Raw genomic sequence first — 23,827 nt, forward strand, 5'->3', positions numbered from 1 at the left:
CCTTGGTCAATTTTTTTAAATTCGATGATGCTCTGAATTTTATTTAGTTCCAGTTTCCGGAAGATGTGCACATCATCGGGGAGGGGGGACGGATTCACTTTTGGAAAGAAGATGCTTGGGAGGGAACGTTATCGACTTATGGTACAGCTCTATTTGCTTTTTTTGGAGTTGAAGAATTGTTTCCTTTCTTCCTCTTTGGGGAAATTGAAGGGGCGCATGTTCTCGAGACGACTTTTATCTAGAGAGTTTGGGGGATTACGATTTTGCCTTTTTTGAGGGCAGGGGGGTATTCCTGTGAGTTTGTTGGTGTTTTTATTTTGCCGTTTTGACGGAGGCAGTATCAGTGGAAGAGGGTCTGGAAGATCCCAATCCTCCATCTTCTTCTTTTTCTTCAGCCTTTGTTTCGTTCACAAGTGGGGTCGGTTCGTCGTGTTCGACGTCGCCATTTGGCCTCATCAAATATCTGATCTGGATGCATCCAGCGTATTAAGCCCCCCTTGTTTTGGCCGGCCTTTTTGTCGTTTACCATCGACTTCGATGTTCAGACGAATACTGACAAGTGAATTTCTCGTTAGCGCGAATTACATGACCATATTATCGAAAACGCCTCTGTCGCAGATTTTCCATGGATATCCTCATTTAGGATGTGATCAAAACGTGTCACGCCACTAGCTCAACGCAATATCTCCGTCCGCAAGACGCCGTTCATTGTCTCTTATAGTCGGCCAACACTTAGAACCATTAAGAGCGACAGGACAAACGAAATTGGTGTAAATTTTAGATTTGACACGTTCGTTGACACGTCGATCATAAAGAACCCGGAACCGGACCAAGCGGGATATTTTACGTGCCTTGGGAATTGTGTATGAGGATCTGCGTCGGTCTTTTTTAATGGCGATTTATGTCACTCAATTGCCATTGGAGTCCTTGCGATAACTTCTTTGGCTTTCCTCCTCGAAGGACCGGTTTTGAAGGAACTAAAAGTATATGACGCCACAGTAAAATCACAAATGTGTCAAAGTGGTTTGTTTACCATATGTCTCAGCTTGGTTCATGACATTTTAGATGTGTCAAAATCGCTGGAGCCATCTATTGACAAACCGCGCGAACCTAGTTGCGTGCCTAATTTTTTTTTTTTCTATTTACTTACAGCCAGTTTGAGGTATTTTATATTTACGAAGACCAATATGACCGAAAGTAGACTTCGACGATCAACGATTGGGATGGAATACCAAACAATTATCCTTAGCCAGTGCTTTTGGCGCGTACTTAAAAATGGCTTAACTGATTTTCTGGTAGCAGCTGAGTGGCCTGGCGCGGAGAAATTCAACGACACTCTAGTCAGGTATGAGCACCATGGAGAAGGAGTAGTCCGCTTATTACATGTTGAGGACGAGCAATCGATTCGCAGTTGTAGGGTTCCTAATAAAATCAACCTGGACCATTGGCTTAGTGTGAACAGATCAGATAAATATCGACTCGTGAAATATTTTCACTTATTTCAAGAAATCCAAGCTCAATATTTTTGTCAGTCTGATTTCTTCGTTGATTGCACCTTTCAAGATTTAGTGCTTCTGACAAACGGTGATGTTGACAAGAAAGTTATCGCAGAGTATTTCGAAGTGGACAGAGAAAACCCTTTAGAGAGTGATGTTCTCCTCGGAATTGAGGATCAAAATACGAAAAAGTATAGAATTAAAAACACATTCAGCACGTTAACATGCCAATTAGAGCCACTTCTACTGGCCGAATCAGACTTTTATAAGTTGGTTGACGTACTGGCGGACTGTTTACTCTCGAAAAAACGAATAGGTCTCCAGTTCAAAGTTTGCAGAGATTATCTATATCCTTTGATAAAACACGTGCTGAAATTTGAAAAGGACAAAGAATCTTACTTCGCTTTGCTTTCGGGAAAGGTCAGGATAAAATCCAGAGAGCGACCAAACGAAGTGGACATACTACGAACGGCGCTATCTAAAGATATAGCATTTCGGATGAGGCGAGCCTTTAAAATTCAAATCCTGGAGACCCCTCCCGACACTCCTGAAAATAATGAAACCATAAAAATGACGCAGGATACCAAACTGGATGAATTGGTCGATCGATTCGAAGCGGCTCTTCGCCCAACTGGGGACATGACAGGCTCTCCTCTATCAGAGGATTTTTGCAAACGTAACGAGATTGCTAGGGAAATCGTTGATTGTACGAAGAAAAGATTGAACGACCAATTCATAAAAGGACATCGAGAACTGTCACCATCAGCAAAAGTCGTTAGGAGACTTCTCATCGAGAAACTGATAAGTGATTGGGAGGCTGAAGAAACATTTCAAACGGTTGCATCCACACGGTTTCCAGCAACCAAAGGCTTTGTCAATCGATTTACACCTCATAGTGAACCACAAATTGAAGACCCAATTGAATTTGCACAGGAAATTGCAGATCTTGTAACAGAATGTGAAGACGATGAGCGAAATATTAACATCACTGAAAAATCCGGAAGTGGGAAATTTATTCGGAATCTTTGTCAGCTCTCCGGTCATGCTATAGTGAGAGTATCTTCGTGGAATGAGTTTAGCGGGAACTTTATAAAAGGCCGTTCAATCTCAGATAGTGTGAACAAGTTCCGGGACTCGCTGAGAGAACTTTTGGGGGATGAAAATTTTAATTCCATTCACATTTATAAGCTACACATTGAGTTCGATCCCTTCGATGGTTACGAGGAAGCGAATTTCTTCAAACCCCTGCCCCTCCCACCAACATATCAATCTATAGTTGATTTCTATGAGAAATTCAGATTAGTCATTAATTATCCTAGTCGGATGAAGATTCGTCAGCTAGTAGGGGAAGAGCTAAGAAAAGTAGAACCAAAACTAGATGAGGAAGGATACACTAGCTTCCTGCTCGAAAGCGTAAATAAATGGATAATGGACAGTCCTGGCACTTTGTTTACGCTGAAGGAAACCAATACTTTTTTACAGGAACTCAACGAGCACCTAAATATCTTCAAAATAGATGAAGTTAATCCGTTGAACAACGTCAAGTTGACAGCGGAAGCACCGGAACACGTTGAAATTCCGTCCAACCTGCTTAAAACGAAATTTTCAGAACTCGATTATGTGATCCAAAAAAGACTTTTGGAGGAGTCGAATGTCATTCTACAAGGCCAAAAAGTCAAACTGGGAGATCTTATCACTTCAGATGCAGTGGACCTTATTGATGAAGATACTTTGCTTAAGCTCCTCGTTTGTCATAATGGCGAGGAAAGTGAAATTCGCATGGGGAGTGGAAGACAATTTGGCTTCTTGGTCTACAACTCTTTTTATGTTAGCCGACGTATAAGACAAAACTTCGTCGATTGTTCCTTATTCGATATTCCAATTAATATCACTAACGGTGTCTATTATTTGCGAAATGGCGATCCAAGTGATGCCATCGTCGTGGCTAATACCAGGAAAAGCTTTTCAAATTTGAAGGATCGTGAACTTGTCAATTTTAATGGTAATGTTCACTGGGTTCAAAATCTGCAGGGTGGTCTGATATGGCGAGACTCAATTGGATCCACTGAAATATTAACCAAGATACCTGGACCACGGAAAACTACCTGGAGTGAGGAGCAATTCTTAAGAGTAAATGACAATCGAGTCGTACTTGTATGTGGCATACCTGGTGATGGTAAATCGCGATTGCTTGACAGTTTGTCTAAAGAGCTCCTCAAAGAGACTGAAGCTATCTATACAATTCGTATAAACCTTAATATGTACAGACATTTCCTAGATGAAAAACAACAAGAGCACAAGCAACTTCAACCACCTAATTATACCGAGTGCTGGGAGTTTCTACTGGAAATGTCACAATCACACGAGGATACTAGACTAAATACGCAATTCGAGATCAACCTTTTTCGGGCTTTATTCGACCGTCAAGAATCGGTTAAACTTCAACTGGTCGTACTCCTGGACGGATTCGATCAAATACGTCCCGACCACCAAGAAATCGTCTTAAACTATATGCAGCATCTCAAAGATTGTTCACACTTGCGTAAACTTTTCATAACCGCTCAGCCTAACTCCTGTCATTTACTTGAACGTTGCTTCAATACACTTGGTTACGAAATCAAGGATCTGTCAAATGAAGATCAAAGAGAACTTTTCTGGCACTTGGTAGCCGAGAAGGGGCTTGAGATCGAGGAAAGTGAAGCCAAGAAGTTCCTCAAGGAAGCTAGGCTGAAACTGTCTGATGAAACTGATGAGCAATTTACCGCCATCCCCCTTCATCTGAAGATCCTTGCAGCCATCTATGCGGAGAAACGACAGGAAGGGAAAAGCAACTTCAATGATTGTAACCAATCTGAGTTGTTTGAAATGTTTGTTAAGCAAAGTTATGAGATATTTATGGAAGACCAAATGCAAAACAATCAAGCAAATGCAACTACCAGAGAAGAAGCGGAAGGAGCGTATGAGACCTTCTTATCACAACATGAAAAGCTTGCACTTTGGGCACTATACAACCCAGAAGACCTCAAGCAAATTATCAAATCTTTCGAGGACTATCAAGCTGAAGTTGAGGACCTTCTAAGGGAAATTGAATTTGGACAATACAAATTCGGAATCGTTTTCGCAGTTATTGACGGGAGACCTCAGTTTTCACATCGTACTTTTGCCGAATATTTTTCAGCCCGGTATATTCACCGATATATGGAGCGCTCTGCAAGAGAAGGAGGCATGGGAATTCTGAATATCATCCTAAACGCGGAGAATGGTCCTTTCTTGATGTTCCTGAACAGTATGATTCCAGAGAACAGGAACTGGGTTTGCCGTGACCAGGGATATTCCCAGATAACTACAGGAACAATCTCATCTACTCTTCTAAATCTGTCGCAGCGGAGTGCATGGAAAGTTTTCGATTGTGTCTCTGACATTTTGAAGGAGGAATCCAGCCTGAAACACCAAATATTTATAGACATCATAGAAAGATTTCCAAATGACGTCAATTACTTTATGTTGCTAGGATTCCTTCTGAAATGGGGCATCGATTTAACCTGGACAACTCCGAGCGGAAAGACAATTCTACATTTGGCAGCATCTGAAGCTAGTTCTTGGAAGGCAAGTTCCAGACAGGGAAAACAATCACAATTCTTCCAGCGACTGAACCAGAGATTTAAGATTCCTCTTTGGCTTATAAATTCCAGCAAGTTTGATATGAAATTATTCCAACCAGACTTTTCTACCCTCGACATTTTCAAAATGTTGGTGAAAAACGGAGCAAAATGTACTGCAGATTCGGACAACCTCACACCTTACCATTACGCTGCAGCTGCTGGAAATAAAGATATTTGCGAGGAATTCCAATATGAAGACATCATTTCTGAAGTAGATTCGAGACGGGACGCTTACATTGAAGAATTTGGTGAAACAATTCTTTTCGGGAAAGCACTACGAGCTGAACAAGAGCTGGAAAAGCGGCGCGTATCAGAGAATGAAAAAAAAACCCGGAAAAAACCCTCAAAGTCCCTAAAAACGGAAACGGAAAATTCCAAAAATTTAAATTGAATCTTCAAAATCTTCAATTAGGAATTTTCGAGGTTAGAACATTTAAAGCAATTGGTCACTCATAATAGTTTACAGGCATTTCATCTCTCATCAAAACTACACACCTTTGTCGCCACTTCCCGTCGTATTTGGGGGGACGTATCGCCGACCATGGTCTCAGAAATACTAGTCGCGACCTAGCCAGAATAAGATGATAAGTAATTAAGCCAAATTAAATTGTCATTTGTAATTTCTGAATAAATTTATGGAAAACGTGTATTTCTTTTATGAAGAGATTTGAGTATGCATTCGCCCCATTTTTCAGATTTTTCGGTTGGGTAGTTACTGACAATGGGTCCGTTCCCACTTTTCCAGCAAATGTCAAAACTAAGACCGACTTCGGAAAGTACTAACCGAGACATTTCATTTGATACCCCACATGACTATATTTGATGAAAAAATAATTACACCCTCCTTTTACATGTATGGGGACCCACCCCCCTCAAATTCGACGTAAAAGGATGTGACTCACTGTCTGTGTGAGCGTTTACAGTTCCCATCTTTCTACCAAATTTGGTGTCAATCGCTATAACCGTCTCCGGGAAAAATGTGCGGGCTGGACAGACAGACCTGTGAGGAGTTGCTAGATATCCAATCAGGCGCGACCCCAGGTGACGGATAGGGGCACAGTTATTGATGTGTAAATATGTGTTCATGCACTTTTCTTTTCTGACTGTGCATGGGCTAGTGTTTGCTCATCTCTGGCGGCTATGGGAAGGACACCCAGAAAATAAAACCAACATGAACGAATTCAGAAGGAGTAAAGTTACGGTGCAGGAGCTTGAAACCCCAGTGCCGGCGACTTTTGGGAGTGAGCAAGCGGGCTCCCGGCCGTCGCTATCCCTCGACCGCGATACCCCGGCGGTGAGCAGCTTGGCCACCGTGGCATCTAATGCTACAAGCGTTTTAGATTTTAAGAAGGAGGTGATCAAACGAAGCATAATTCTGCCAAGAACACCAATTGCAAAGGCAAAGAATGATGGGCTAAAAGGAGATTGCTGGCCAAAAAGGCGATTTCGGTACTCATCGGATTTGATCAAGAGGTACTCCAATAGCAGCAAATAGATCCATTCAGGAGAAGCTCATCAATTTTACGATCGCCTCCAATACCGAAGCCGGCAAAAGCTGGAATGGAGCTCAGCAATTGAAAAAGGTGGAGGAGCCTATAAAAGGGGTAATCTTGCTAAGACTCACCGAGACCAGAGCCTTGACCCAGAAGAATTCCCTTTTATGCAGCTTGGAACTAAAATAGTTGCGCTGTCCGAATTCATAGGACAAGCACAACGTGCACAAAGCCATTAAGAACACGGTGATAGCCATCAGGGTGCTTTATAATAGGTCACAGGAAGAAGAAAGAAAGCCTAAGGAAAAGCCGGACATCCCAGCTCCAACAGTGTCACTGGCGACCCAAGTGACACCAAAGCACAAGGTCATCGACTTTCGACCAAGTAAGAAAGTGCGAAACAAAGAGAGGGGAAGCTTTGGGGAATCAACAAGCACCAAAAAGAAAAAAAAAGGTCTTCACCAGTCCAACGAACAGAACTAAAAGTTCAGAAGGGCCCAAAGTGCCCAAAGTAAAAATGCCGGCTAGCGAAGGAAAACTGAAGGAAAATAAGAACGGTGACTGTGACGGTGGACTAAGGTCGTAAACAAAAAAAGGAACAAGAAATCAAAAGTGCGAATTCGCCCGGAAGCAATTGTAATCCCCAGCAGAGGACATCCAACGTATGCCGAGATACTGAGAAAGGTGAAATCTGACCCCGACCTAAAAGACTTAGGCGGAAGTATTAGGAAAATCCAGAGGACCCAGAAAAGGGATCTCACGTTTCAGCTGAAAAAATCCTGCGTGGGGAAAACTGACGGCTTTCGTAACCAAGTTATAAACTCACTTGGGGAGAATGTCGCGGTTCGTTCCCAAAAACGTCAGATCTACATACAGTGCAGGAATCTCGATGAACATCCAGAGAAGAGATCTGCACTGCCTTGAAGCAACAATTCAAGTTGGAGAAATTCATCAAAGAATCTATCGTGAGCCTAAGCTTATGGCGGTAATCAAACGGCCGCAATCCAACTGCTAGTGAAGACAGCGCAGAAGTTGTTGGCCATGGGAAGGTTCATATTAGACGTGATGTTTGCCAATTAAGGGAACAGATCTCTTTAAAGAGGTGCTTCAAATGCCTAATGTTTGCACACTTCGCGAAGGCATGCACTAGCGTTGAAGCGTAGATGTTGAAGGTATGGGAAGGAAGGACATATTACCAAGGAGTGCGATAGAGACCCCAAATGCATTTTGTGCGAAGGAAACGAGGGACGGGATGACCGGTGTGTAAATGGCAAGAATTTAGGAAGGCGTTAACTGCAGCGAAAAAATGAGGTTAATACAAATAAACCTCAATCATTGCAGGGTCGCACAAGATTTGCTTGCGGAGACCACTTACGCATCCGCGATGAAGATTGCTATCATTAGTGAACCATACACAAATCTTGACGGTGGTGTATGGGCCACAAATTCAACCTGTGGAGCGGCAATATGGGCATCCGGTCGTCAAGTCATTCAATATAGCATGGGTCAGGCGTCTAGTGGCTTTGTGTGGACAAAAATAAGCGGTATATTCGTATACAGCTGCTACGCCCTACCGAGCCTCACACTGGTTGTGTTTGAAGCCAACCAGTTCATGACGCAAGGGGACGAGCTCCAAAGGTGATAGCCGGTGGCTTTAATCAGTGGGCTATCGAGTGAGGCAGCAAAGAGACTAACGCAAGGGAGCGGTGCTTATTAGAAGCATTCGCCCAGTTGGATGTAGTTCTGACTAACGAAGATTATGTAAACACTAATAAGAAAGGGGGATCTGATTCAATTGTAAATCTGACTTTTGTCAGCCCTGCACTAGCACGTGACATGTCTTGGATAGTTAGCGAGGACTTCACGTACAGCCAAACGCAGGCAATCACCTTTGAACTAAGGACAGAGCCACAAGGCCCGCACACCAGAAGCCGAAATTCAAAAGATTACCAGGATGGTCTGCAAAAGCGATAGGCAAACATTTAGTGAGGTGTGACTAGACCTGCCTCCACGGATAGAGCTCTCCATGTTACACAAAGCATCTCTGAAGCATGTGATTCGTCGATGCCTAGAGATGCTCATTCCCCACTAAAAGACCCAATTATTGGTGGAATAGTAAACTTGCCAGCGTTCGAACGATCTGCCACAGTGCCAGACGAACGGCTCAGAGGGCGATAGGTAGGATCGATCAAGGCCAAAAAGAGAATGCCCATAGGGAAACCCGCAAGAACCTCAACCTCGCCATCCAGCGGAGTCTTGGAAGCGAACATAAATCCGTGCGGTAGCGCATATAAAATCGTGACAAGACGATTCAGAGGCCGATAATCTCCGGAGATCACGTGTTCTATGCTCTTGTTGAAAACAATCCAGGGGTTATTTCCCAAGCAAGAGGGGGGTACTGACACCTTCCAGCGCCCACTGAATGTGACGCCGATTCCACTAGTCACCAAGGACGAGCCGCTGGAGATGTACAGTCGAATAGCAAAACCCCGAGCTCTGGACGGCATACCGAATAAGGCCCTCAAGCTTGCCATCAAATGTAGACCAGATATGTTTGCGGAGCTGTTCGAAACGTGCATATCCGAGGGTTTCTTTCCTGCACTATAGAAGCGGCAGAAGCTGGTGCTGCTGCCTGAGGCTGGCAAACCTCCAGGGGAACCGTCCTCCTATAGACCCATATGTCTTCTAGACACTATGGGGAAAATGTTGAAGCAGCTTATTTATAATAGATTATTCCCAGTCGTCGAAAGCCAAGGGGGTGTTTCAGATAGGCAATAGGGGTTCCGTAAAGTCAGATCAGCCATTGATTCCGTCAAAATGGTTAGTGGCTTGGCTGAAAATGCAATTCACGGAAGGGGTTGTACCAGCAAATATTGTGTGTGACCCTGGATGTGAGGAATGCATTCAACTCGGCCAATTGAAACCTTATACGAAAGTCTCTGGCAACCATTGGTGTTCCCGCCTACCTTGCCGCTATTATTGATAGTTACTTGCAGGAGCGGACAATCTGGTATAATACCGATAATAGACCCAAGGAGTACATTGTCTCGGCAGGTGTCCAACAGGACTCTGTACTGGGCCCACTACTGTGGAACATCATGTATAATGATGTAGTTAACTTTCTGGTTCCGGAGGAGGCCACGGCGGTGGGTTACGCCGACGATATAGCGCTGGTTGTGATCACAAAGGATGACGAGTTGAACTCAAGCGAGGCAATCAGTGTTGTTAAGGTTTGGTTAGGGAGTGCTGGACTGGCACTCGCGGAGGAAAAGACATTTTGTTCGGACTAATTTACTTACGTCCTGAGGCCATCCATGTGTCAAGAACCCTTGGCCATTTCTCGACAGAACCGGGGCCCGTTCTGCCGTGTGACTGAGGTGGAGACAGATCATGTTGTTTCTAACGACATTGGATGTATTTTCTTGGTCGGCCTGTCGTGGGATCTGTTACCATGACGGATCAGGTAGGATTTAGCATAGTGGAGTAACTCCACCTATACTTTATTTATCGCTTTCCCTGATCTTAGCATTTTATTTTTGTTTTACTGAGGATAGTACAGAGTACGTTGCTTCAAACCGTCCTCCTTTACCTGGGCTTGGGATCAGCATACTATGTTACAGACATGACGGAGTTTCATTGGTAACGTAATCTAAGATAAGGAAACACCAATATCAGGAATCAATTCCAGTTCCAGGATTAATAAAGTAGTCATTTCCAATTCAACAGTTCGCAGTACAGATTCCCATTCGTCAAAATCTTTATTCGATATTCCAAGAAATTGTTCGGTGTAAGCCAATACTAAAGATTTTTTCCTAGTCTAGTGCAAGATATGAGTGCACGCTACCTCTATGTAATGAATCGGCACAACAGCTCCACGAATCGTAATCTGTAATTAGCAGTTTAATCTAATCGAATAATACATCCATACTCGTATATGATACAACCAATTTTCGTACTTATTTAAGAGCGACTCATTGCATTTCTTAGCTGGATGCGATAAGATACAACTCAATCTTATTTCTTTTGTCTTGTTCAGTTAAAGCGAACTCGGTCATTGAATAAGAGTGAAATACCCGCCCCGAACTCGTTATCAAAGGGCAATTATTTCTTTTAAGTTTATTTTAGCGGAGGTAAATTTAGCATCAGGAGGTAAACTCCTTCAATACGTGATCGAATAAACTACTACCTTTGTCGTGAATATCGGAAATTTTCGGATGTGTTTTCAACGTGGTCCCATCAAACAAAGAAATGCAGTGAAGACGATCGTTAAGTGGAAAAGGGTGCTCTAGTTAAACAAGTGGAAAACCGGAAGCTCAGCGCTTCAGGTATGAACGATTTTGTGTATTTCTGGTGTAAGAATATTTTAGTGTAGAACTGTTCTGTTCTGTTAGTAATAGTGCGATTCCCACCAAACTTGGTAGTATCTTCGATGACGCTTCAGCCCAAGTCGAGCCTTGGCCTCCCGGATGCATCGCCTCCAATACCTTGATCCAAAGATTCATTTCAGTACTAGTCACCAAATCCTTCACTCGTGCATTCGTTCGATGTGGCTAGCCAATTATAATTTCGGGATTTTGGCTTGTGTTCCTAGTCTTGCACATGACATTTCTACTTTTCTAGATTAAAGCTACCTGACCTCAATAGTTCCGTCATTTGATTGATTTGGATTTTGGCTCCTTTTCTGGTTTCAGTCCCGCTCAACATGTTGCCTATGTAGAAGTTTTCTTTAGATGTCTGGTTGCTACCTAAAGTTCTGACTGACAAACATGAAGCTGAAGTTTCCCCAAACGATACTGTCGTAAACACGTATTCTTGGACCGGCATGTCTCTAGTTAGTCTGGACAAAACCCATTGAAAATTTCTGTAACAGGGTTGCACCTTCACCATACGGAACATCTTTTCTATATCTGCTGAGACCGCGAACTCCCATTTTCTTCACTTCAGCAATATCTGAGCGAGATCGTCCTGTAATTTCGATCCATTATGCAGCTCCATATGCCCTAACTCGACATATTCATTCATGGCCTTATGATAGTCCATGCGTAACTCTGGATTCTTATCCAGGGGTCTCTCCAGTTGCCTGAAACACGCAAATGCCCTGTCCCAGGAGTTTCCTAGTAGAACTACGCTTTTGTCGTCCTTGAAGGGTTGAGTCACTGTAGATCTTCCGTCCGCCTAACAGCTTAATGAACTTTGATAAAACATCTCGCACTCATTCTTGGCTGATGCGTCCTCCGTAGTACAATCTGAGTCAAAGAATCGTTGTAGAGCGTGATTGAAATCGACTGTTGGCATATTCACTAGAACTGCTCCCACTTGGTTTACCTGAGCCATCATCTTGCGCGACGTTTCCTGTGCTAATAAAGGATTCCCTTTTTTGATGCGTCGTTCGATCATTTCCTCTAAAGCCTTAGTACCTAGTGTTAAATCAATGCGCAGTTTTTTTTTGTCCACTTTGGCTTACTGATCATGAAATCCTCGTTTGACAGAAGAGTTGCTAGGGAATCCATCACCTAGGCTTCCACGTTAAGGTGGAAAGTTGATTGGAAACGAGTTGTAATAATTAAACTAACTGCTTTGCAGACCGCCATTCGAATTTAGATCATGCATTTCGTTTTGAATTTATTGACCACCTGAGCACACCACTATACTCGCTGCTGACCCGAACTGCTCGAACACTTCCTTCGCACGAAGCATCGATCGGGCAAGAATATCCACGTTGTCTACGTACGCCACCAGTTGCGCAGACTTTACCAGTAACGTATCTCTGGTATCAACTAAGGCCACCTTCCTGACAATGCATTCGACCACCAAGTTAAAAAAGGTGGGCGAGAGACCATCCCCTTGCTTAAATCCTGACACTATAGTTCATTTTGGATTTTTACCTGGTCCTCGTTGTTGATGATTGTGACTTTCACTACCCGGACTAGCTTCGGTGATATTTCTAATAGAATTATTCTGTACAGAGCATTATGATTTACACTATTATACTCCTGAAAGAAGCCAGCGAACAGTTGGTGCACATTAACGTCATATTCCCAGCACTTTTCAAGCACTTGCTTGACTGCGAATATTTGGTCCATTGCCAATGGTCCGGATCTGAAGCCACCTTGGTATTTCCTGATGAGGTTGTTTGTATATTCTCTCTCACTATACCCTTTTTGTACACTGTCAAATTACACTTTTCCTCCAGATGTTAGGAATTTATTCGGTTATCCAGAGCTCTGTTCTCCCTTCTTTTGAGACCTCGACTGTTCCCTCGTTCTACATGCCCCCCCCTTACATGCTGTACTCAGGAGACCATCCCTATTTTTTCGCCATCACGACTTTCCTCAGGGCCAGAATGAGCTAGTGCGTCAAAATGTCCCTTGATTCTGGATACGTAAACCACTTTGTCCGTTTCGTCTTTCAAATTTTCCCATCGATTTAAGGAGTCCAGCTCCTGTGGCTACCAATGTTTTTGGCTATTCGGCAGCGGTATTTCGCTCTAACCTGCAAATGGTCACTATGTTTGAGGCAGTTTTTTCGACGAGGAAGTGGTCGATTTGATTGAATGTCTGCCTGTGAAACTTACGACTAAACTTTTGCTGCTGACGAAGTCGATGAGTCTTTGGTCATTATCGTTTATTTCATTATGGAGGCTCTGCGCTCCTATTACGCCTCTTTGGAACAGTTCATCGCCAGTTTTAGCGTTGAAGTCTCCCAATAGTTTTTGATGTCATTAGAGGGCAACCTGTCAAAAATTCACTTCAGTTGGATACAGAATTCGTCTTTATTGATACCATCCTTGTCCTGGGTTGGTGCATGGCAATTGATATACCACACATTGAGAAACTTCATCATGAAGCGGATTAAGGGTAGAACGATGTTGCTGACTCCATGCATGCGGTGGCAATAGAAGTAACCATTTCTGAAAAAATGGGTGTGATAGACAGACAAACAGACGAACAGATAGACAAACAGACAGCCAAGCCTCGCACGATATGAGTACAAATCGATGATCAAACATTTGGTCCGAGACGCAGAATCGCATAATCCGAAAATTATAGTGGACATTGGAGTTGCACACTTGGACTGAAAAATGGGGTAGCCGTGGAACAAACGTAAGAGGGCGTATACTTTTTAAGGCTTTCTCGCTGCTGAACATAGTTTTGACAAATACGAAAGATCAAACATATTTTGAAGAGGAGTAATGGGTTCAATAATAGGCAGTGATACCCTGGCTAAGGGCCTCCAAAGGCATATTAGTGATCATTACACGCATTGCGACCATGAAACAATAATCTTTCAAATGAAGTGCATCATTCGACCAAAGCAGCGCAGAACTATTGACATAGGATGGACTTCTTAAAAGGTTCGTCAAACATTCTCGGTACAAATTTGTCAGCGAACGGATTGGATATGGCTACATGGATTCTGGAACATATGCAGATGCGCAGATGAGCTATCATCAGACTAATCTCCCATGATAAGCACGGTCCAAATAAGCCAAAGTGTAATAACTCTTGACCTGGACTAACGAGCAAATCCACAAATTGGCGAACATTCAAAACAATAAAATCAACAATAGTGGACTGGACCTTCGATTAAGGAGTAGATCTAACATCGATGAAGTGCTTGAGCACTTCAACAAGATTTAACTGAAAGCCATCTGTATAGCAACACCAAATACTTTGAAGAGAGCCAAATTGAGCCACATAGGTCTCCCCAAGCAAGAAGCAGACTTAAAGGAACCAGAAAACACAGTCTAAATCGACGATCCCTAGGCAGGCTGTCTGTTTCCAATGACTATTCATTGTGAAAAACAGCTAAAAGCCACCTGTAAATTAATAATATTGAAACAACTGCCCACCGGATTGTATCAGAAATAAACAATACTCTCGAAGGCAAAAGATATTGCACAGCACTATCTCTAGATGTGGCGCATGCATTCGACGAGGTTTGACACGCTGGTCTTATTAATAAATCAAACCACAACTCCCTGGTTGTTTCTATAATTCATTAATATCGGGAATCCAGGTGAATATCTTTCTCAGTAAACAATCTGAAAGCAAAGCAGGAGTTCCTCAGGGGGTTGTACTCGGTCCTGTCCTGTACCTTCACTACACAGCCGATTTGTCAGTGAGCCGGTTAACCACAAGTCACCTTTGCTGACGACACCGCAATCTTAAGTTCACATGCAAACCCAAAGTTAATTTCTTTGCAATTGGAATGGCATTGAAAGAAAGTAGAAAACTGGCTTCAAATGAGGAGGATGATAGTTAATGAGTGAAAAGTCACCCCAACATAATGGCTAAGAGATTTTTATCGCAACGAAAATTCAAGCGGCTGCTAGCACCAGCCTGACAATTTTGCTCTTTTTAAGGTTCGGTGTTAAACAACATCTTATTAAAATCGATTCAATGTCTGCCTTTTTTTCACCCTTGAAAGGTGAAACCTGCTTCTCCTTCCATTCTCCCCGCAGGACTGCTATACAGCATTGCATCGCGGGGCCGGATCAGTTTTTAACTGCGCCTCATTGTGGTTCCTTCTCTTGTTTTTTTCGGAACTCTTCTTGCCTAAGCTACTGATGAATAGTTTTCAACTCCTTTACAGCATGATTCCAAGCCTCCGTTGACTCCAGTATGTTCATACTGGAATACACAATAGTTTCGACTGTCAAGCGCCTGTCTGCGACTGTCACTAGTCTAATTCGGTGTGCGGTAAACCTGGGGCAATCGAATACAACATGGTTCGCATTTTCAACCACGTTACCACGTGTTGGACAGCATAGGGAATCGTCGTAGCCAAATCGATATAGATAAGCCCGATAACCTCCCTGTCCACTTAAGAACTGCGTTAGCCCGAAGTTTCACTCCCCGTGGCATCTTTAAATCTATTTTCAAATGCCCCGAATGATACGGTAGATCCAACGACCAGTTTGTACCTCATCTCATCTCTTTTGCCATTCTACCATGGATTCTAGCCGTGCCAGTTGCCATTGAAATACGCTTGACTCCCGGATTTCGTACATTTTGTCGTAGAGACGCCGATCTTCATTCGCTAAGATTTCCGTGGTGGTTAACTCTGCTAGTACATATGCTGCTTCTCCTGATGTTATTCGATAAGCTCTGCTCTCTTCTTTAGTCGATACGCCATTCCAAATTTTTCGCAGTTTGATTTGTTTTCCAGAACCGTTGCCCAAATGGAGCTGCGTACAGTAGCACAGAACTAACTACCCTTGAAATAAGACGACGTCGACTTTGTCATGGTCCGCCAATGTATCCTCGAGATCGTTACAGCGATGCAAGACGCTTTAGTTGCAGCGCAGTCAATGTGTTTTTTGAAATTGAGCCTTTAGTCAATCATTACTCCCAAGTATTTCGCAAGTGATAGTTTGGACTTTTTCAACCAAGAATTGAACTCCCATATCGCTTCGTTTCCGTAGATCTCGATCTCGTCTAGGCGTTTCGCAACTACTGTTATCGTTATATCATCGGCAAAGCCAATGGTCGCCACATTTTTAGGAAGGTGTAGGGTCAACCCTCCATCGTACATAATGAACCACAATAAGGGACTAAAAACAGAACCTTGTGGTACCCCGCACGTTATCGGGAATAATTTCAGCCCATCGTCCAAGTCACAGTATAATCTTTTCCTAAGAAGATATTTAACAACGATGCGTACAATGTACTTGAGAGGCCTGTAATTTGGTTAGACCCTCTTTGATTTTTGTCCACTTTGCTTTGTTGAACATGTTTTTTAAATCGAGAGTCACCACCGCGCAACATTTGTCGTCTTGTATTGCAACCCGTGCCAGGCTAGTAACCATGTTGATTCGACGCAATCGCGATGGTTGATCTCCCCTTACAAAATCCCAATTACTTGTCAGAAAGACCTCCTTCCTTTTCGACAATAACGAGCAGTCTGTTGCATATTACTCATTCAAATAGTTTTCCAGTGGTATTGACCAAACATATCGGTCGATATGAGGAGTTTACCCGGCTTCGGAATAAGTATCACCTTTTGTAACTTCCCCTGACCGGTGAATTCTCCTTCTCAAAGTCATGCCGTATAAATTTGGACAAACGTACCTGGTGCTGTCCTAGCTATCACTTTCAAATCGATATTCGGAATTCCATCCAGCGCTGGGGTCTTAATTTCAGCGAATTTCTCTGTTCTGTTTTTGACCCATCGGTGTAGAAGAAGTCATTATATCCTGACAAGCATTCTTACGGTTCGTCCTAGTTTTCTATTCGGTTCAAGAGAACTTCATATGTTCTACCAAGCAGATGTATGAAGATCCGAGAATCAGAAGATATTGCGAAAACTGGATTCAGTTCTCCCAATAACTCTTCCACTTGGAGAGTTACAATTTGTTGTTTCTATCTCCATGTATCTTTGGACACTCTAAACTACCACAGACTCCCCCACCATGACAAGGTGCTACCCGAGGGGGAGTCCAGTAATTCTTCATAATATCCAACACAATGCATATTACCCTAATAAAAAGATCTTCCGAGTCTTGAGTGATTATTTCTTCTAGATCGGGAGCCAGTTCTAATGTTAATTCAGTATACTATCCTCTCCTTAATTCCGTACACTATTCTATTGAACATCAGTGAATTCCACGTGATTCCTTCTCTTACAGATCCGGACAAGATTCAATGTTACATCCCACAACCTCCGAACGACCAAGAGGCGTACCAAATGAAAATCAGGATTTTGAGAACAGAACGATCGTTTCCGCAGGATTGAAACATGTCCTGCACGAAATTGAATACCAGACAATAATTCTTAGTCAGTGTTTTTGGCGAGTGGTAGACAAAAAAGTGGATGATTTTCAGATAGCAACTGCTTTGCCTGAAGCTGACAAATTTGGCGATGTTGTTGTTAGATACAAAAAGGATGGGGAAGTAATAGCTCGTCTTTTACGAGTTAAACACAAACAATCGAGCGATCATGAAGAAATTAAACTCAACGACTTACTCACTGCGAACCAAACACATAAATATTCTATCCTGAAATATTTCCGGTCATTTCAGGGAATCCGCTCTCGATACTTATCCAACTCCCCAACTTCCGGTATTTTCGCGGATTGTACCATTCAGGATTTAGTACTTCTAACAAATGAAAACATTGATGATGAAGTTGTCGCAGGGTGCTTAGAAATTGACAGGGAAAACCCATTAGAGGATGATATTCTTCTAAAAATTAATGACCCCAATGCCAGAAAATACAGAATCAGGACTACAGACAACCAGTTGACGCGCCGATTAGTGTCTTTTCTGCTGACTGAGTCAGATTTTCCAAAGCTGGTCAACGTCCTTGCTGACTTTTTACTAGGTAAAACAAAATTAAGTCTGCAGGTGAAAGTTTGCAAGGATTATTTATATCCTTTGGTGAAATATGTCTTGGAATTTCAGAGGGGATTTAGCTGCTTCGCGATGCTTTCGGAAAATTTCAAGGAAAAATACAGAAAACGACCAGATGAAGTGAACATATTAAGAGTAGCATTGGCCCGGGAGATAGCATTTCGCGAGAAGGTGGACTTTGACATACGAATTTCGAAATCTCGCAGAACTGGCACAACAAGCACAAGCGGCCAACCTAGAGAAAGGGAACTTCCCCCTCCAGATTATGTACAGACTAACAATTTGAATGAGTTAGCAGACCGATTTGCAAAGGCTCTTCGACCCCCTGGAGACGTAAATAGCCGTGCTCTGTCAGAAGAGTTTTGTGTACGCAATGCAATTGCTAGGGAAATTGTTGACTGTGGCAGAAAAACATTTCGAGAGAAATTCATAAACGGAGATAAGACCTTAACGCTGCAAGCACAAATTTTCCGAGCTATTCTCATTGGAAAAGTGATAGACGACTCAGTGGCCGAATTTGAATTTCAAGCGTTAGCATCAGGAACTTTCGAAACAACGAAAGGCTTTGGCACTCGATTTATACCCCATAGCGAACCAGAAATTGAAGAGCCGATTGAATTCGCAAAAGAAATTGCAGATCTTATAACAAACTGTGAAGACGACGAGCGAAATATTGAAATCACTGAACAATCCGGAAGCGAGAAATTTATACGGAATTTCTGTGAACTGGCCGGTCATACTATAGTGAAAGTATCTTCATGGAATGAGTTCAGTGGGAACTTCTTAAACGGCCGCGTAATCTCAGAAGACATGAGGAAGTTCCGTGACTCGCTGAAGAAATGTTTGGGGGAGGAAGCATTCCTCACCCTCGATACCTACAAACTGCACATTGACATCAATTCCTTCGATAGCTGCGAGGAAGCGAATTTCTTCAAAACTCTACCCACCCCACCGACCTATCAATCCATAATTGATTTTTATGACAAATTCAGGTTGGTCGTAAGTTATCCTAACCAAATGAAGACTTTCGACTTACTCAAGGACGAACTACAAATTACTCATCGGAAGTTAGATCAGGAAGCGTACCTTAGCTTATTGGTGGGAGGAGTGCGTAAGTGGATGGCGGACAACATTGGGACTTTCTATACACCGAAAAAAGCAACAGCCTTCTTACGGGAACTCGACGAACACCTAACCTGCTACGAGATAGATGGAGTTAATCAACTGAAAAATGCCAAACTGACAATGAAGTACTCTTTCGATTGCACCCATCTCAAGGAATATCTGATAAAATTTCTACTACTACTACTACGGGGTCGAAAATATTAAACTTAATTTGTCCCGAATCTTAAATACGTTTTATATATTGAGAGAAAACTACTTGACACTGGAGGATCCAAAGAGGCTAGAATCTTATCTCTTCACCTACGGATACATTTATCTAGCATTTGAAGATGCTTTGAATGAGGCATATCGTGGTACATTGTCCCAAAAGAACCAGGAGCCAACCAAATGGAGTCTGAGAATTATCGATTGCAGTAACAATGACAACCTTCAATCAAAACCTGACAATTGTAAATCGGTGTTGAGACTAATGCTCGAGAAGCCGAATGGGTGTAAGGTCAGCAGAAAGATTATCTTCGTTGTTAATGCATGCGTTTTCGACGAATTTAACTCTGCTTTAGTTCAATACGCTCAGCAGGAGACACAAGAACTCATTGAAATCAAGTCAAACTTACTTGAAACGAAATTTTCGGAACTCGAATATGTCGCACAGAAAGCGTTACTGGAAAACTCCAAAGTAACTCTCCAAGGACGAAGTGTTAAACTGGGAGATCTGATATCTTCGGATGGAGTAGATCTTGTTGATGAAGATACTTTGCTTGAGCTCGTCGCTGATCGCAACGACGAGGAATCTGAAATCCGGATGGGGGGTGGAAGGCAATTCGCTGCGTTCACCCACAATTCACATTATGTTAGCCGACGTATAAGACCCAACTTCATCGATCGGTCTCCATTTGATATTCCAACCAATATCCAGGGTGGCGTCTACTATTTGAAAAATGGTAACCAAAGCGACGTGATCGTTATCGCTGAAACGAGGGACAGCTTTTCCACTTTGAAGAACCAACAACTTGCCTCCTTTAATGGGAATGTTCACTGGCTTCAAGAACTACAAGGCGAACTCATATGGCGATACTCCATTGGATCCACTAGGATGTTATCCAGCATACCTGGACCGCCAAAAGTTAGTTGGAGTGAGAAACAATTCCTGGAGATAAATGATAACAAAATCATACTTTTGTATGGCATACCTGGTGCAGGTAAATCACAGTTACTTGCCAGTTTGTCCAAGCAACTCGGCAAAGATTCCAGAACTGTCTACACAATTCGTGTCAACCTTAGCATATACTCGGATTTCTTTTACAAAAAACAACAAGAACAAAGACCGCTCCGACCCCTTAACTTCTCCGATTGCGGTGAATTTCTATTGGAAATGTTACAATCACATGAAAATACCAGGCTCAAAACTCAGTTTGAAATCAATGTTTTTCGTGGTTCCTTCAACCAACAAGGATCGGTTAAACTCCAACTGGTCGTGTTCTTAGACGGATTCGATGAAGTATGTCCCGCTTGTAAGGAAATCGTTCTACACTATCTACAATACCTCAAGGACTGTCCGTGCTTGTATAAACTTTTCATAACCACTCGACCCATCTTCCGTGCCGACCTTGAGACCGCCTTGAATACACTTGGTTACGAAATCGAAGATCTGTCAAATCAAGATCAAAGTGAACTTTTCTCGCACCTGGTAGCCGAGAAGGGGCTTGAGATCGAGGAAAGTGAAGCCAAGAAGTTCCTCAAGGAAGCTAGATTGAAACTGTCTTCGAAGGATGAGCAATTCACCACCATCCCCCTTCACCTGAAAATCCTCGCAGATATTTATGCGGAGAAATCTCAGGAGAGAGAAAACCAAGTGGGCTTCAGAGATTGTAATAAATCTGAAATGTTTGAAATGTACGTTAAGCAAAAGTATGAGATATTTCTGAAGGATCAAATGCGTTACAATCAAGCAAATGCAACTGCCAGGGAAGAAGCGGAAGGAGCGTATGAGACCTTCTTATCACGACATGAAAAGCTTGCACTTTGGGCACTATACAACCCAGAAGACCTCAAGCAAATTATCAATTCTTTCGAGGACTATCAAGCTGAAGTTGAGGACCTTCTTAGGGAAATTGAAGTTGGTCAATACAAATTCGGAATCGTTTTCGCAGTTATTGACGGGAGACCTCAGTTTTCACATCGTACTTTTGCCGAATATTTTTCAGCTCGGTATGTTCACCGATGTATGGAGCGCTCTGCAAAAGAAGGAGGCATGGGAATTCTGAATATCATCCTTTCTTGATGTTCCTGAACAGTATGATTCCAGAGAACAGGAACTGGGTTTGCCATGACCAGGGATGTTCCCAGATAACTACAGGAACAATCTCATCTACTCTTTTAAATCTGTCGCAGTGGAGTGTATGGAAAGTTTTCGATTGTGTCTCTGACATTTTGAAGGAAGAATCCAGCCTGAAACGCCAAATATTTATAGACATCATAGAAAGATTTCCAGATGACGTCAATTACTTTATGTTGCTAGGATTCCTTCTGAAATGGGACATCGACTTAACCTGGACAACTCCGAGCGGAAAGACAATTTCACATTTGTCAGCATCTGAAGCTAGTTCTTGGAAGGCAAGTTCCAGACAGGGAAAACAATCACAATTCTTCTATCGACTGAACCAGAGATTTAAGATTCCTCTTTGGCTTATAAATTCCAGCAAGTTTGATATGAAATTATTCCAACCAGGCTTTTCTACCCTTGACATTTTCAAAATGTTGATGAAAATGGAAGCAAAATGTACTGCAGATTCGGACAACCTCACACCTTACCATTACGCGGCAGCATCTGGAAATAAGGATATTTGCGAGGAATTCCAATATAAAGACATCATTTCTGATGTAGATTCGAGACGGGACGCTTACATTGAAGAATTTGGTGCTACAACTCTTTTCGGGAAAGCACTACGAGCTGAACAAGAGCTGGAAAAGTGGCGCATATTAGAGAATGAAAAAAACCCCGGAAACAAGCTTCAAAGTCGCCAAAAACGGAAACGGAAAATTGCAAAAATTTAAATTGAATCTTCAAAATCTTCAATTAGGAATTTTCGAGGTTAGAACATTTAAAGCAATTGGTCACTCATAATAGTTTACAGGCATTTCATCTCTCATCAAAACTACACACCTTTGTCGCCACTTCCCGTCGTATTTGGGGGGACGTATCGCCGACCATGGTCTCAGAAATACTAGTCGCGACCTAGCCAGAATAAGATGATAAGTAATTAAGCCAAATTAAATTGTCATTTGTAATTTCTGAATAAATTTATGGAAAACGTGTATTTCTTTTATGAAGAGATTTGAGTATGCATTCGCCCCATTTTTCAGATTTTTCGGTTGGGTAGTTACTGACAATGGGTCCGTTCCCACTTTTCCAGCAAATGTCAAAACTAAGACCGACTTCGGAAAGTACTAACCGAGACATTTCATTTGATACCCCACATGACTATATTTGATGAAAAAATAATTACACCCTCCTTTTACATGTATGGGGACCCACCCCCCTCAAATTCGACGTAAAAGGATGTGACTCACTGTCTGTGTGAGCGTTTACAGTTCCCATCTTTCTACCAAATTTGGTGTCAATCACTATAACTGTCTCCGGGAAAAATGCGCGGGCCGGACAGACGGACAGACAGACCTGTGAGGAGTTGCCAGATCTCCAATCAGGCGCGACCCCAGGTGGCGGATAGGAATATACCTATTGATATGTAAATATGTGTTCATGCACTTTTCTTTTCTGACTGTGAATGGGCTAGTTTTTGCTCATCTCTGGTGGCTATGGGAAGGACACCCAGAAAATAAAACCATGCTCGGAACCCCAGTACTGGCAGCTCTCGGGAGTGAGCAAGCGGGCTCTCGGCCGTCGATATCCCTCGACCGCAGTGCCCCGGTGTTGGACAACTTGGCCACCGTGGTATCTAATGTTACAAGTGATTTAGATTTGGAGAAGGAGGTGTTCAAACGAAGCACAACTCTGCCAAGAACACCAATTGCAAAGGCAAAGAATGATGGGCTAAAAGGAGATAGCTGGCCAAAAAAGCGATTTCGACACTCATCCGATTTGATCAAAAGGTACTCCAGCAGCAGCAAATAGATCCACTCAGAAAAAGCTCATCAATTTTACGATCTCCTCCAATACCAAAGTCGCCAAAAAGGAAAGCACAAAGGAGCTCACCAATTGAAAAAGGTGAAGGAGTCAGTAAAAGGCTAAGACTCATCGAGAACAGGGCCCTGACCCAGAAGAACTACCTTTTATGCAGCTTGGGACTAAAATAGTTGAGCTGTCCGAATTCATCAAGGACAAGCACAATGAGCACCAAGCCATTAAGAACATGGACAGAGCCATCAGGGGGCTTTATAATAGGTCACAGGAAGAAGAAAGAAAGCCTAAGGAAAAGCCGGACATCCCAGCTCCAACAGTGTCACTGGCGACCCAAGTGACACCAAAGCACAAGGTCATCGACTTTCGACCAAGTAAGAGAGTGCGAAACAAAAAGAGGTGAAGCTTTGGGGAATCAACAGGCACCAAAAAGGAAAAAAAAGGTCTTGACCAGTCCAACGAACATAACTAAAAGTTCAGAAGGGCCCAAAGTGTCCAAAGTAGGAATGCCGGCTAGCGAAGGAAAGCTGAAGGAAAATAAGAACGGTGGTTGGACTAA

The 23,827-nt window shown here is 42.7% G+C and overlaps 2 protein-coding genes across 2 annotated transcripts in view; both read left to right on the plus strand.

Annotated features, from left to right (window-relative positions):
- The first annotated feature begins 1,159 nt into the window (after positions 1 to 1,159).
- LOC119655433 lies at positions 1,160 to 22,443 on the plus strand. Its single transcript, XM_038061326.1, has 2 exons — positions 1,160 to 4,808; positions 21,450 to 22,443. Exons 1-2 carry the CDS (start codon positions 1,188 to 1,190, stop codon positions 22,182 to 22,184), a joined length of 4,356 nt encoding a protein of 1,451 aa, XP_037917254.1. The 5' UTR covers positions 1,160 to 1,187; the 3' UTR covers positions 22,185 to 22,443.
- LOC119655432 overlaps positions 10,654 to 23,827 on the plus strand; it is a 51,471-nt gene continuing 38,297 nt past the window's right edge. Inside the window, exon 1 of the mRNA XM_038061325.1 lies at positions 10,654 to 10,976. The gene's annotated coding sequence lies outside the window, so the exon portion shown is untranslated. The remainder of the gene's footprint in view (positions 10,977 to 23,827) is intronic.

Source organism: Hermetia illucens, chromosome 4 (genome assembly GCF_905115235.1).
Source record: "Hermetia illucens chromosome 4, iHerIll2.2.curated.20191125, whole genome shotgun sequence".
Taxonomy (NCBI): Eukaryota; Metazoa; Arthropoda; class Insecta; order Diptera; family Stratiomyidae; genus Hermetia; species Hermetia illucens.